Source organism: Stegodyphus dumicola, chromosome 7 (genome assembly GCF_044657685.1).
Source record: "Stegodyphus dumicola isolate Sdum_Otavi_A_Nest chromosome 7, ASM4465768v1".
In the NCBI taxonomy this organism is placed as follows: Eukaryota; Metazoa; Arthropoda; class Arachnida; order Araneae; family Eresidae; genus Stegodyphus; species Stegodyphus dumicola.
This window is the reverse complement of record NC_140774.1, coordinates 103,436,024-103,450,091: the sequence shown is the minus strand read 5'-3', so window position 1 is coordinate 103,450,091 and position 14,068 is coordinate 103,436,024. Positions and strand designations below refer to the sequence as shown.

General features: G+C 28.8%; 1 protein-coding gene across 2 annotated transcripts; it reads right to left on the bottom strand.

Annotated features, from left to right (window-relative positions):
• Positions 1 to 443: 443 nt before the first annotated feature.
• LOC118191862 (very-long-chain 3-oxoacyl-CoA reductase-like) lies at positions 444 to 13,714 on the bottom strand. 2 transcript variants are annotated; one of them, XM_035362714.2, is made up of 10 exons: positions 13,187 to 13,713; positions 13,064 to 13,110; positions 12,919 to 12,994; positions 12,604 to 12,720; positions 12,352 to 12,416; positions 12,200 to 12,244; positions 9,628 to 9,744; positions 6,785 to 6,850; positions 1,473 to 1,619; positions 444 to 672 (listed from the first exon to the last, which is right to left on the bottom strand). In XM_035362714.2, the coding sequence occupies exons 1-10, from the start codon at positions 13,437 to 13,439 to the stop codon at positions 547 to 549; spliced, it is 1,059 nt and encodes a 352-aa protein (XP_035218605.1). In that variant the 5' UTR covers positions 13,440 to 13,713; the 3' UTR covers positions 444 to 546. The 2 variants fall into 2 exon arrangements, with proteins under 2 accessions (XP_035218605.1, XP_035218606.1); XM_035362715.2 differs by lacking the exon at positions 12,604 to 12,720 and having other exon boundaries at positions 13,187 to 13,714.
• Between the last annotated feature and the right edge of the window lie 354 nt (positions 13,715 to 14,068).

Genomic DNA, 14,068 nt, shown 5'->3' with positions numbered 1-14,068 from the left:
AATAACAAGTTTTCAACTTATTTTTCATATACTTAGACAGCCAAACTTGAAAGAATAAAATAATTCACCTGCAGATAAAAGTCACAAGGTGGCAAGTACTTATTATAAACTGGAGATGAATCCAATGTGAGGAGGAAGTACATGGGAATAAAAAGAGATAAAGAAAGAGTGAGAACAAGCTGACAAGGTGGGCTACTTGTCCATGTAAGTTTCAGTAGAACTATCTGACTGTTTTAAATATGTAAGAATTTAGTTTTGACATAATTTTACTTGCTGCTTAAATGTCTTCAAAATCCCATATAGCTATAGGGTGACAGACATCATTTATATAGGTCAATTAAAAACGTAGCATTTAAGTTTTCATAATAGTCCATGTCTGATATAAAAAAAAATAAATTGTTCAGTACAGTTGAGAAAGATTAGTTTAAAATAAATTATTTAAATAATCTGTTACTAACATTTAATTTTAATAATCTTAAGTAAATGAATCACATTCTGAAAACAGCTCGGTGTTAAATAATCAAGATGCATTGAAATTTCTGGTTTTCACTTTTTATCTTTTTTCTGCAATCTTCTGAAATAATTTTTCCTACTTTTGGTCATGTAATGTAATGCTATTGCCATATTTACAAAAGTTGGCATGTTTGCTTTTAACCATTCATGGAAAAAACCCTGGAAGAAAAAATCAGAAAGTTAAAATTATGAAAAAGTGGTTTTTACATTTCATGCATGCATTCTAAAAATGTTACTGCAAGGTAAATTAGTATAGATTTTACGAGTTTCTCATCGAAAAAAGTATTAAAATAGTTTCACAAAAAAATATATGTAATTTATGAAACTAAAAATGTTTTTTTGGGTGAGAAACTTACAAAATTTATATTCACATTTAGTAAATTCTATATTTAAATATAGTAAACAAATAAAATAAATTATGAATTAAAATTGCTTGAAATGGGGAAAAAAAATACTCCTTATTTTTCTTCTGAAATTGTATACTTGATAGCAATATATTTTGCTGAATATCTGACATGCCATTATATTATTATTACCATATGGGATATTTTAATCTTAAAAAAGCATTATAGAGAATATGTTTAGAAATGTTCTGTTTATTATTTATTGAAAATTTCACTCAACAGATTATGTGAGATTCTTTACCCCTAGTGATTAGATTTAAAGGAAACTGTCTTCTGAATTTAAATACATAAAAAGGAATCTTATGATTCTAAAAGGTTTAATTTCTTTCTAAAACTTATTATTGGAAAAAATTTCTCCATGATAGAAGTATATGCCATTGGCTGTAATAATGATATGAAACATGATTTTATTCAAATATCTCGCAAGTTAAAAAATTTCTCCTTATTTTCAAATTCACATTGACAGCATTTAAACAATGCACAATTTAAAGCATACAAAATGCCTTTAAAATTATACCATAAATCATGTACATTATAAAGGAAATTAAAGCTCACCCTCAATTTATGAGGCAGATATCCATAAGTGTAATCTTCTAAGCCTACTGTTTTGATTGCACTAGAAACAAATGCTTTTGCTGATGGTACTTCCAAACGTTTTCTTCTATTTGACATTTTTGTTGCAACATATCCTGGGAGCACACACTAAAACAAAATTTGAAAATGAATTTTTGTTTTGAGATTAGGAAAAATCATTATACTTTTAAAAACCTTCATATTCAAGTCACAAAGTTATACTAAAAAAAATCAGTGAAATATTCTTAAAAAAGTGGTACATTTTTCAAAATGGAGACCAAAAATTAAGAAAAATTAAACTCTGAAGGAAAAGTAAGCCTATATATAGCAATTTTGGGGATATGTATCTTCATACCACGTTTCAACATCTAATTAGATACTTGTATATTTTTAACACTTCTGTATTTTAATTTTAAAGTTAACTCTTTATCTGTACTCTTGACAGTGTTTATTTGGTGAATATTCTAGCTTAAAATTTAAGCAAATTCTTGATTTGAATTTTTTTTTTTGGGGGGGGGAAGGATAAATAAAATTCTTTCATTTTCAAAATTTAACCTGAAGTTTAATTCTTGAAAACTGCCAAAAATTTTGGTTGGCAGTACAATTTACAACACAGATACTTTCTCTAATCTTTCACCTTATACACCCAAAAACTTTTATTCTGTTTCTGTACTCCAGAGAGATATTTGTAGAAATTTTAGCATTTAGATTACTTTAAAAATCAATAAACAGCTAGGAAAAGTTTATACTGGATAATCAAATATATTTTTATAGATGTGCTTAACTGCTAATTTGTTATGAATTCAGTATAGTTATATAGTATATTCAATACAGTTTAACTAAATAGAGTGCTGGACTATATTCAAATAGTCCAGTACGCTTATCTAGAAAAAAAAAAAAAAAAAACTGGGACAAATAAAATGAAGGGCTAAAGATAGCATCAGGAGTTTAAGTACAATGTGTGCCACAAATATTGCCCAGATTTCATATAACAAAACAGAAATGGGTATTATGCTAAAATTTTCCTTCACATTTGGAAAGAACAGGGTTTATTACTTTGCTTCCACATATATTAGGAAATAACTTTGTGTGCAGTTTCAACAGGATGGTAGCATTTATAACAAGAGTATAAACATGCTGCTTGAAATGTTTCCAGAGCATCTGATCTCATTTAAGATGCTATTCCATGGCCAGCTCATTTCCCCCATCTTGCATCTTATTTAGGAGAATATCCAGACACCGTTTACTAAGGGAAGCTGAGAATAATCAATGAACTGAAAAATGTATCAGGCAGGAAATCATGGTAACACAACCCATACATGACTCAGTGGGTAAAGGGAGACTTCATAAATACATATACTGTGCAAGTCATCATTTGGATGAAATTTTTAAAACAAAGGGAATTATGTTACACAGAATTAGGAATTGTTGGAAATTCTTAAAATTTTGACAAAAATGGTATGCAAGAGTGATACATTTTGTTATTTTCCAACATGAAATAAAATTCTGAACCTAGTTCCCTTCGACTGTGAAATAAAATTTTATGTAACATCCATCTTTGTTTTGTTATTTGCATGAGATACAGTAGTTATCTTTGCCACTTCCTGTAAATGGCAGGCAATTTTTAAAAGACATGGAAGTGCACACTTGATACTTTATGGAATGAAATGATCATATGCATTAATACAGATAAAAATGCAGAAAATAAAAGAGAAAATTTCAATATTTAATTGAATTATCTTTAAAGTATGACCAACAAATATTTTGAAGCCATACTTCTATTTATCAGCATATAATATCTGAAGTAATATACTTGTGTGACCTATTAAAATCTTATATACTTTAATTCTTAAAAACACTACGGCATGTTAAAAGAGATAATAGTTTGACTTCTTATTTAACACTAATATTGAATCTGCATTGCTATAATAATGTTTTAGGCTGAGCATAGGAAATTCAAAGCTAATATTTAATAGATTCGATAATTTCAATTAGAAGAATATTTTAAGAAAATATCCATATATTATTAAGCAGTTATCTGTGTGTTAATGTTTTATAGAAAATGTTCGATTCAAAAATTTAATATATATTATTGTCAGGTAATAGTGATTTGAAATTACACTACTTAAACACTGGACTGCATTTTAAGGAACTCACCTAAAAGAGAACAACAATTAATTGGAATTTATTTTCTAATAAAAAGTAATGTTATGCGGTACAAAGTCCGAAATCCAGACTGGTCGGGACATCGGCGATTCTGGATTTGGGATTTTTCCAGATAATCGATCATCAATTTAAATCTGGTAAGATGGCATGCAGTGTGTGTGTGATTATGGCAAAGCCTCGAGGGCTATCTGCCCAAGAGGAGGAATGCCTTCGTGGAGAACTTTCTAAGGGAAACTGGCTCGTATACACGTTACACATGGGGAAAACCACGAAAAGAGATGGCATGCAGAAATTATACAATTAAAAGTACGAAACTGCAATTTAAGAAATAAAGAACGATTATGATCTAAAGGGTGTCAAAATTTACAAAAGAAAGCTTAATATTTATTTGTTTACTTTATTAAACATTTCTTTCAATGTAAGTTGTTTAAGATGTTTCCACAAAAAATATTTTCTTGTGTCATATACAGTGGACTTTCCAATGCCATACTCCTTGCATAAGTTTGAGACGGATATGCCTTTATCCATTTTTTGCAGGAATTCCACTTTTTGTTTAATGGACATCAACGCATGGTTTCGCTTTGTAGATCCTTTGGCAACTCCAGAATTGGAAACTCTTTTTGACATAATCAAAAGTTCAAGCTTAGTTTTATAAAATTACCGTAATAAGAGTCTGCAAAAAATAATAAGCTGGATCAAATTAGAAGATCAGGGAGTAGCACAGTCTGCTACATTAATTGAAATGCCTTAGAATCAGTATAGATAATTTTAGCCTAACATAGTAGCATCTGTTATACATTATTGGCTGTGTATCACAAGATTGGCGATGAAAGCCAAGTTGTTTCGCTAAATTTTGTCTTGCTCCTATTGCATATACTCAATTATATTAGTTTAGTTATTTAGTATACCTAACGTTTATTTCTTGCACATGCTTCAAACTAATCCGAGTCCTGAATAAATAAACTCCCACATATACTTAAGGGCCGGCGCTCGATATCGCCTGATGTAGTCTCTACGGGTCCTAAATTCTACTTTCCTACATTCTACATTTTCACCATGCCTAAACTTCAGATCCCAGTGCTTTCCCTAAATCATAAATACTTCTCATCTCTTAATTTTGCCGCTCGGTGCTTCTCCAAATTCCAAAAATTTAGTTCTGCTGCCGCTTCAGGGTTTATGGTGAATAACATATCAGTTATTCTTAATTAAAATAGCACTAAATGTAATCTTTTGGCCTATGAATTTCATTAAAAAAATCTACTTTTAGCATATGAAAAGAAATTTTTGTTGAATTTTTCCTCGTCAACATTTCTTAGAGCATTTAAAAATCTATAATCATCACCAAACATAATGTTAGCATAAAAAGTTGTTATTCAATTACTAATATAAAAAAAGTTTAGACATCACAGCACGAGTTATTACTGAAGCTGTCATACATTGATAAACATACGGTGATGAAAGCAAAATATAATAAATAATGACTCGCCAGGTCAGCGTCAGGGATATAAAATAGGTGAATGTTTTGGTTTGAGATGTATGCCAAGTAGATACTCGGCTACATAGCCAAATTATTAATCTCACAAATTTATGCTTATATGATTATTTTCCATAACAAGGCATTTTATTTAGTGCCTAAGTTAAATTAAGAATCGGAATTTTTAAGCAAAAATTTCCACATGTTTTTATTATGGAAGAAAAAATCAAATGCACATGCGTAAAGTATTAATAAAAAAATGTTTGTGGCTTTGAGGTCCGGATTTTAGATTATTCCAGATAATGGACATCCAGATTTCGGACTTTGTACTGTATTTTGTTATTATAACTTTTTGTTATTGTAACTTGTTTGAACATAGCAGTGACAGGAGATGCTGAAGTAACTTTAGCAGCAGTCTCAGTACCAGTAGCTTTGTTTCTTACTCATAACTACAGCAGTAATCAATTTTTTTCATTGTTATTTCTAGTGGATACTGTCTAGCTATTGTGTGTGATATAGTCCAGCAATTCTCAACCTTTTGACTAACACATACCATCTAAACAAAAACTGAAAACCTTTAGTACCACTACAACAAAGTACTACTACCACTACTCAGAACAAAGCTCAGATCGCATAAATTTATAAGTTAAATAAAAAACTCAATCAGGATGTTGGGGTTTTAATTTTTTAATTTAATAGTTAAAAATTCTTTGTGTAGCACCTATTTTTCTTTTGCGTACCACCGGTGTTACACACCCCTGATATAGTCAATTAAGATAAATGTTCATCGTCCGTGCTGGATTTAAAATGCATTTCTTAGCTTGAAGCTGTATATTTTATCCCATGTTGAGATCTGAGAGAACTCTTGTGTTATATGTCAAAATTTTAGGGCATGATTACAAGAAGGAGGTAGACATTTATTGACAAGCTGTTGCTGTTTCTGGCATCTGTCATAACCATAAATGTCTGGTTCTGGATAAACCACAAGTGTTTGACTTTATTATAACAGTCAAACATCAGTTATAAAAAATTAGGTATATGTTTCATTCAGAAACAGTTATAAATCTATGGAAAGGAGTAACTATTTGATTGTACCTAAACCTGTTTAAATACTATGTGGCATTATAGAACATTTCTAAATATCTAATAAAATTACTTTTAGGAGGATTAAGTCTAAAATATCATGTGCATTTATATAACCTATAATTTAGTCAACATCATAAACCGATAGGTAACCTCTTGATTCAGCAAAATCTTATTTTGAAAGAAACTGAATTCAATCTAGATACTTAATTTTTTGTAAGCTATAATGTGATGCTGTTATAAATGACCATTATAATCTAAGTTACATAACTTCAGTTGCATGTAAGAATGCTAGCGAGCTGTGAAAGAAAGAAGTAGCAAATATTTTTACATGAAGGAAGTAGCACATATTTTTTGAATCCAAAATGAATATTTGGATTTAATAAAGTTTTTGACTCATCTTTATAAAGTACTTTCAAATATTAAAAACTCATATTTTTTAAAAATAAAACTAATATTTTAAATCAAATTACTATTTATGAAATAGGTAAAAACATTTGCAGTCAGTTTGATATTTAGAAAACCTTATATTTTTAATCAACTAAAATTAATATTTTATGTATATAATAACCTGTATGGAGATCCCTTTGTCTTTATATTCATGTTGTAGAGCTCTCGAGAAGTAGTCTACATATGCCTAAAAATAAAAGTCAAAACGTTGTATTTAACCACCACCATCATGACAAATTAATGTAAAAGAAATTCTAAAATTGCTTCATCCTGCAATTAAATGTTTTTATTTTCAATACAAATGTTTCAAATATTTTATTAAAGATTGATAAAGAGCTATTGAAGTTAATACTTAAATATTTTCATATTAGAGTAAATTATATATAATGCTTAGCAATTAATGCAATAATTTAAGTCAGTGCCCTTAGTTATAAAATTAATTTCAAGATAAATAATGTGTATAGTAAATAACATAAAAGTAATAATAAAAAATGATCAAATTATTAATTAATGAAAAGTGTTCAAAAATAGAATCCAAATTCACTAACATGATCTATTTTTAACTACATGTGTTGTTTCATACACGTATCCACATTTTTAAAAGCAGACTAAATATTTGATTATTGCAAATTGCATTTACAGCACAGACGAGTAAAACCTGATACAGCTAACCTGTTGAATTGTCAGGAATAGAAACCCAAACTGAACTGTGTGAATCTTAAAATATTCTATAGATTTGTTCAAAGATTTGTTTTATTACAGACTGTTTTCTGTACAATTGTTAAAAAAAATCTAATTGCAAAGTTATATTTAACAATTTCATTAAGAAAGTTTTCGATATCCTAAAGCACTTTCCTATACAGCATAATATCTAAAGCATATACATTCACTTGATTAAAAATTTTTTTTCTTATTCACTTAAGAATGTAACCAGAGTTAATTTGTTATGCATAATGTATGGAATTTTCTTTATTCTGAGATAACTATGACTCAAATGGATCAATCTTGTCAAACCTGTTTATGTTTGGGCAAATATATAGAGTTACTGTGCATAGCTGAGTATACTCGAAAATAATTCATGGGACTATCTAGCACATGACAGAATATTTTAGACTAGAATAACATCTTTTGCTTTGCTATGGGCTAGAGTATACTTTAATTGTGTATGCTTTAAATTATGCTAAACAATAATATTTCCTTCAACCATAAATTATTTAAAATTTGTATTACTGGTTAATAGATGGCACCATTAAACTACGGATACTATTTAGATTTTGTTAGATGCTGCTATTTCTTTATACAAGTACAGTCCATTTACATTGTGTGTCATGTTCCTTAGCGATATTTTGTGATGTTATTGCATATATTCAAAATGCCAGATGACAAAAATGAATATGAATATTCTGATGGGTTAGATATTAAGTAGATTTAGATGTTAGTAAGGGTGAATTGTTTAGACCAGAGATTGCCAAACTATTGATCACAAGTTACTAGTAGCATGCGAGGACATTTTCAATAGATCTTTTAACTAAGTTATGCAGCGTCACCATATGTTAATGCTGCAGTTGGCTAACTTGGATAATTTGATTTACACATTTGTACCAAGCTAGGCATGTTCAATTGCAACTCTTCTAACAGTGGCATGTTCAAGCAAACAGGAAAAAACTGACACATTCATTCGCTATGGGAAACCGATTACTTCTTTATCCAGGTAAAGGACAAATGTCCTGTTTACTGTGCTATGCAAGCGTATCAATCAGTTGGTAAGAAAATAGTGAATTCAACAAGCACTTCCAAGATTTCAAAAGGATTTCAATTGTTTGTCAAATTGCCTTTTATAGAGATTAATGCTGAAAAGTTCTCTACTTATATTATTATGAAGCATTTTGATTTTCAAGAAGATAATACTGCAGTGGAATTGAAACTGATTGATTTTCAAGATGATATTATCTTTAAAATGGCTTCTTCAGCTCTGAAGATATTTGGCTTCTTGTTCCTAAAGAAAAATACCCAATTTTGGTCCAGGTTTGTCTCAAAGGGAAGACAATATTCAGATCTACATACTTGTGTGAGATTTCTGAAAAAATCTGGCATTACATTTGTTATTTATTGAGTGTCTTCAGTGCATACTTCAATGTCTTTCTTATGAACAATGCATTTCAGTTTCTTTTTGTTATACATAATTTAATTAAAACGGATTTCATATTTACTAGAAATGCAAGTTTATAGACAATAAACTAATGCAAGATTTAAAAAAAAAAAAAAAATGGTATTTCTTTTGGTTAGTAGCTCTGAGTAGGATTTAAAATGGTACAGTAACTCAGAAGCTCCACAAGTTCGGCAAACACTGGTTTTGACCATCCAATGAATTAGAACCTTGCATAACTTCTGCTTGTCAATGGTTTATGCTAAATACAGATATGCTGGCTCCACTGATATTTCCTTTTGTTGCAAAGCCAATCACAAATTTTCAAAATGAAGACAGTACCACTATTTTAGACCATTTCAATCAATTTTTGAATGACAAAATTATCAATATGATAACATTTGAAATAAACAGGTACGCAGAACAGTCCTCAGCAAATAAGCCTTCAGCAACTTCTAATAGTTCATGGATTAATCTTACTTTGGCTGAAATATCGGTGTTTTTTATCTTCGATCAAACTATGAAGTGTTGTGAAAAAACCCAATGATGAAGCATTACTCATCAAAAGATATACTCCTGACATAACCATTTTTTCCTCAATGCATGTCACCGTATTTTTTTGCCAAATTTGGTCCATATTGGCAAAAATATTTTTGGATTATAATTAGGCTCATTGGTTTCCTTTCAAATCAACAATAAAAAAATAACCTTTTGACAGATAATTAAGTAATAATTTGGTTCTTCAGCAGTTAAAAAGGAGCAATAGTAAGATGAATATTTTTTTAATTAAAATTTTTAAGCATCTAAATTCAACATACCTTGCATGCAGCATAAGTTGTAAGTAATGGTGTTGGGTATACAGCAATCAGAGATGATATGTTAATAATGAGACCTTTACCTCTTTCTTCCATCTGAGGCAATATGAGTTTTGTCATCTGCACAAGAAAGTTGCAATATAAACAAAACTGAAGTATAAACATTTGGCACTTAAACAGGTATACATAAAGTAAGTCTAGATGTATTAGTATATGAATATTTAGTACGTGCCAAATGCATGTACTAAATATTCAAGTAGACATATGGTGTTTCTAAAATACCCTTTATATATAGTTTTAATTTAAATTTTTAATTATGGATTCGTTTAAATACTGCACAAAATTTTAATCTTGTATAATACACAAATAAAGATGTATATTTTTACGCATTATCTTCAAACACACCTTTTGACCTTATTTCTTAAATTTTAATACTGTTTACATTAATATTAAAGTAATGCAACATTTTGCTTACTATATTTTTAGATCAAATTTTAATTACTGTTTAATTTTTAATAATATAGTTAAAACAAAAATTTCTCAAATAATGAAAACAATTGCTAATTTAAGCATTTTGATGTATGGCAGTTTTTGATGTAGCTGTGCTGATTATGTTCATTATTCTGATTCTAAAGCTTAATAAAATTACATAGGTTGCTGTTTTCATCCCTCCAGTTAAATATACAATGAAATGTTGAATAATATAAATAATTGTATTTTAAATTATTAACCTGTCAAATTGAAACATTTAAAAGAAGTTCATGATATTAATGAAAAGATGTATAGATATTTTTTCCCAGAGTCTTTTATATTTACTAGTTTAAAATTATATGTGTAGAAAAAATTTGTTTTCTAATGTTAATAGCAGGAAATAAGGAGAAAGAATAAAATACATTAAATATAAAATGGTGTAATTTAGAATTTACAGGAGTGAATTAAATAAATGATTTTATAGCAGATCACCTAAGGGTATATGAAAAGAGCACTTTCTAAGGAAAACTGGCTCATTTTCGTGTTATGCAGAAAAAAATCATGAAAATGTTGATGCAGTTAACCATTTTATCAGGATATGAGCTTGAATCAAACTACCAGTGTCAGTAGCCTTATTCACTCAGACCCTGGTAGGGCCAAGAATATGTAGAAGGAAGAAATTTGTTATAACTAAGAAACTTGTGTTTGCAGCAAACACATATTAAATCAGTTTTAAATACTGATAATCTACATATTTATTATACTTGTGTACATAGCAAATGTATGCATTTCGCCAATTGTATTCTTTTAAAAAAAGAAAGATACGAAATAGAGTTAAGATCTGCACATTTATTAAAGCAATGAAAAAGTAAATATTTTGACATTTTAACCATGAAATCTCATGCAATTCATACTATTCTAATAAATTTTCAAAACTGAAAATATGTTTTACTGTACATTAAAAATATATATAAAAAAGTATTTTTGCAATATTCTTTGCGTGTTCCAGGTAATTACTCATTAGTTAAATTCATCATGATTTTGATAAGATCTAACATGTGTATTTAAAAGATATTGTAAAACATAAAATAAGCTCTTTAGTTAAAACTAAGGATAATTAATCCTTGCTAATATGTTTTCACATTTGCCTGTTTAACAGGCAGTTAAACAGGCAAAGTTAGTTATGAAGTAAAATCCTAATGGAAAATAAAATGCTTAAAGTTATGTAAACTGTATTGAGTGCAATAAATACAATTTTGTCCCTGTATGGCGATAAAAAGTGCAATGAAAATTCGTCAAATTTAATATTCTTAATCACTAAAAGATAACATATATTCCATAGAACTTCATGCAGTATATAAAAAGAAAAGTTTTGTGTTCAAATAAAGCTGACACCTACGTATGAACCAGTTAAGGAGTAATATGGGTACTCTTCTGTTATTGAGACCAGATTCATAAATGTATGTATGCACATGTATATACAAGTATGTGCATGTATACAGAATACATGTACATACAGAATATACATGTGCATACATGAGCACATACATTTATAAATACATGCATATATACTTATATTTCTGAATTCGGTCCTGATCACTGAAAAGTACCAAATTATGTACCTTAATCAAATCTAATCTTATTTCTTTATAAATATCTAAGAATTTCAGTCATCAAAAAGAATTATTAGTAAACATGATTGGTACAGTTAAGACTTGACATATTACTTTATAGCCTTTTTTGGGTTCCTTTTTGCTAATCTTGAAACTTAGCAATAAAACTTGTATTAAAAAAGATTATGAAAATTCTTTAGCTCAGATTTTCGTTACTTTTAATGAACCCTTTCTATAATGAACATACATACAGAAGTAATCCAATTTGATACATGCAATAGTGTATATGGAATCTTTATGACCCAAACCTTTCTATGATACCTTCCACAAAAGATCAGTATCTCTTCCAACTGTGAATGGTCATACAGTATTTCTGAATTCCCTGAATGAATTGAAATATCAATACAGCTAAAAGAGTGAGCAAAACTTTTACAATTGTTCTTATGAATATGCATGACAAAGCAACTGAAATAATTTATGAATATCTTTACCATAGTGCAGGATGCAATATTAGAATTTATCAAATCCATCATAACCTAAAAAAAAAAAGATTTATTTCAAGTGAATGTATTTAACACATATATGTTTATTATGAAAAATATAAAATATTAAATAAATGTTTTGTTAATTAAAATACAAGTACCTTTAGCCCATCAGGAATAGCATGAAAGTACTCAGAATATTTGTAACTCATTCCCACATTATTCACTAAAATGTAAAATTTATTTTAATGAATTCCATATCAGAAAATTTGAATTTTCTATCTTAAAAATATTATTGCATCGTGTTGCAATAAATTTTCTTATACAATATTTGACAATTATCCAGATACTAACTAAAAGCTTCTGTTATCATAATTCATTTATAATTATTCAACACTTTTTTTCAGTTTTACCTAAAATTCCTACTCCACCATCTAATTCATCCAAATGAATTTTGATTATATTATATATTTCAGGGCCAGCAGTAAAATCAACATTTATAATTTTTGTTGATACTTTATACGTTTTCTCTGTAAAAGAAAAGCAAAAAAAGATATAACTAGAACAATCTGTATGCTTTTTCTGAAATATTGATAACACAGACAACTAAAATTTTAATTCATAAAGCTTTTGTTTGCTTACGTATATCAGTTAAGTTAAATTTCATAAGAAATCTTTTAGCATAAATAAACTCATTTTAGAAACTAATAATAATCTACTAGACTTACGTATTTCTGTAGCTACTTCATTTAACTTTTCAATATTTCTGCTAATTAAGCATATGTTAAAGCCTCTTTCTGCTAACTGGAAAATATAAAAACATATTTTAGCCGAAATTTAAGCTATTGGAACTGAAGAAAGAAATATATTTACCTCTTCAGCATAAGCTTTTCCTATTCCGTCAGTACCACCAGTAATAACTAACAATAGAATTAAAAGGTATAAATACTTTTAATAACCGAACATAAAAGAGTTTTTCAACGAAACGAAACTTACCTGCCCATTTTGCTAGTTCCTTCCAGGTGAATTCGAAATTCTTTCTTAAATAAGGATAAGCTAGTTTTAGTAAAAATGTAGATAACTTGAATAGCTTGAAACAGACAACAATTGCTCCTATCCATTTTAAAAATGGATAATTATGAAGAATTTGTTGCATTAGGAAAAATACTTTTGTTAACAGACTTTCGAAACTTATAGCTTCAAAGCTCAAGTTTAAGCGCCATTTAAAACGCCTGCAAAACTGAAGCATGCTATTGGAGAACTAATATCGTCTGCAAAGACTTACCCTCGAAGGCAGGTCTAACGTACAAAATGTCGCTGTTTAATGCATCCAGCTCCCACCATATTCCATAGCAAGCTGCAATAATGGCAGTAAAGGCCTTTCATTGTTTGTACAACTGTTTTATTTTAGACTTCACTGCTCAAGAATAATTTAAAAATTATTTCCGGCATAACTTTCGCAACATTTTAGAGGGAAAAATAGCATCATTTTGCGTGTACACGAGCAGATCTGTCATTAGATCAACATAGTTGATAGAATTGTTTTCGTTGTTTTTGTTTGCTTTTTTCCCCCGAGCATATAAATAAAATATAAATGTTTCCTCCTTAGTGCTGAAAATATGACAGCGAATTTTGATTACACACTGATTGACTATTCTTCTACTGATTGACTGATTTGACTATTCTTCTTTTTACTAAGGCATTGTAAGACTGAAAATTTGATATTTCGTAGAAGCTGCAATATTTAAGTATGTTGATTTTCAGTTTATGAAACAGAATGCCCATTTATTTATTGTTATGTGGACACAGACGCACAAAAAGGCAATTTTATTTCAATATTCTATTTACTAATAATACATATTTCAGTTGCATATGCAT

What these genes read in the sequence shown, in the direction of transcription:
- LOC118191862 (XM_035362714.2), bottom strand. Translation starts at nt 13,439, where the DNA reads ATGCTTCAGTTTTGCAGGCGTTTTAAATGGCGCTTAAACTTGAGCTTT. An exon ending in CAACTTATGCTGCATGCAAG is followed by an intron (nt 6,851 to 9,627) that starts GTATGTTGAATT and finishes TTTTATTTTTAG; the next exon opens with GCATATGTAGACTACTTCTC. An exon ending in ATCTGCCTCATAAATTGAGG is followed by an intron (nt 673 to 1,472) that starts GTGAGCTTTAAT and finishes TTTTTCTTCCAG; the next exon opens with GGTTTTTTCCATGAATGGTT.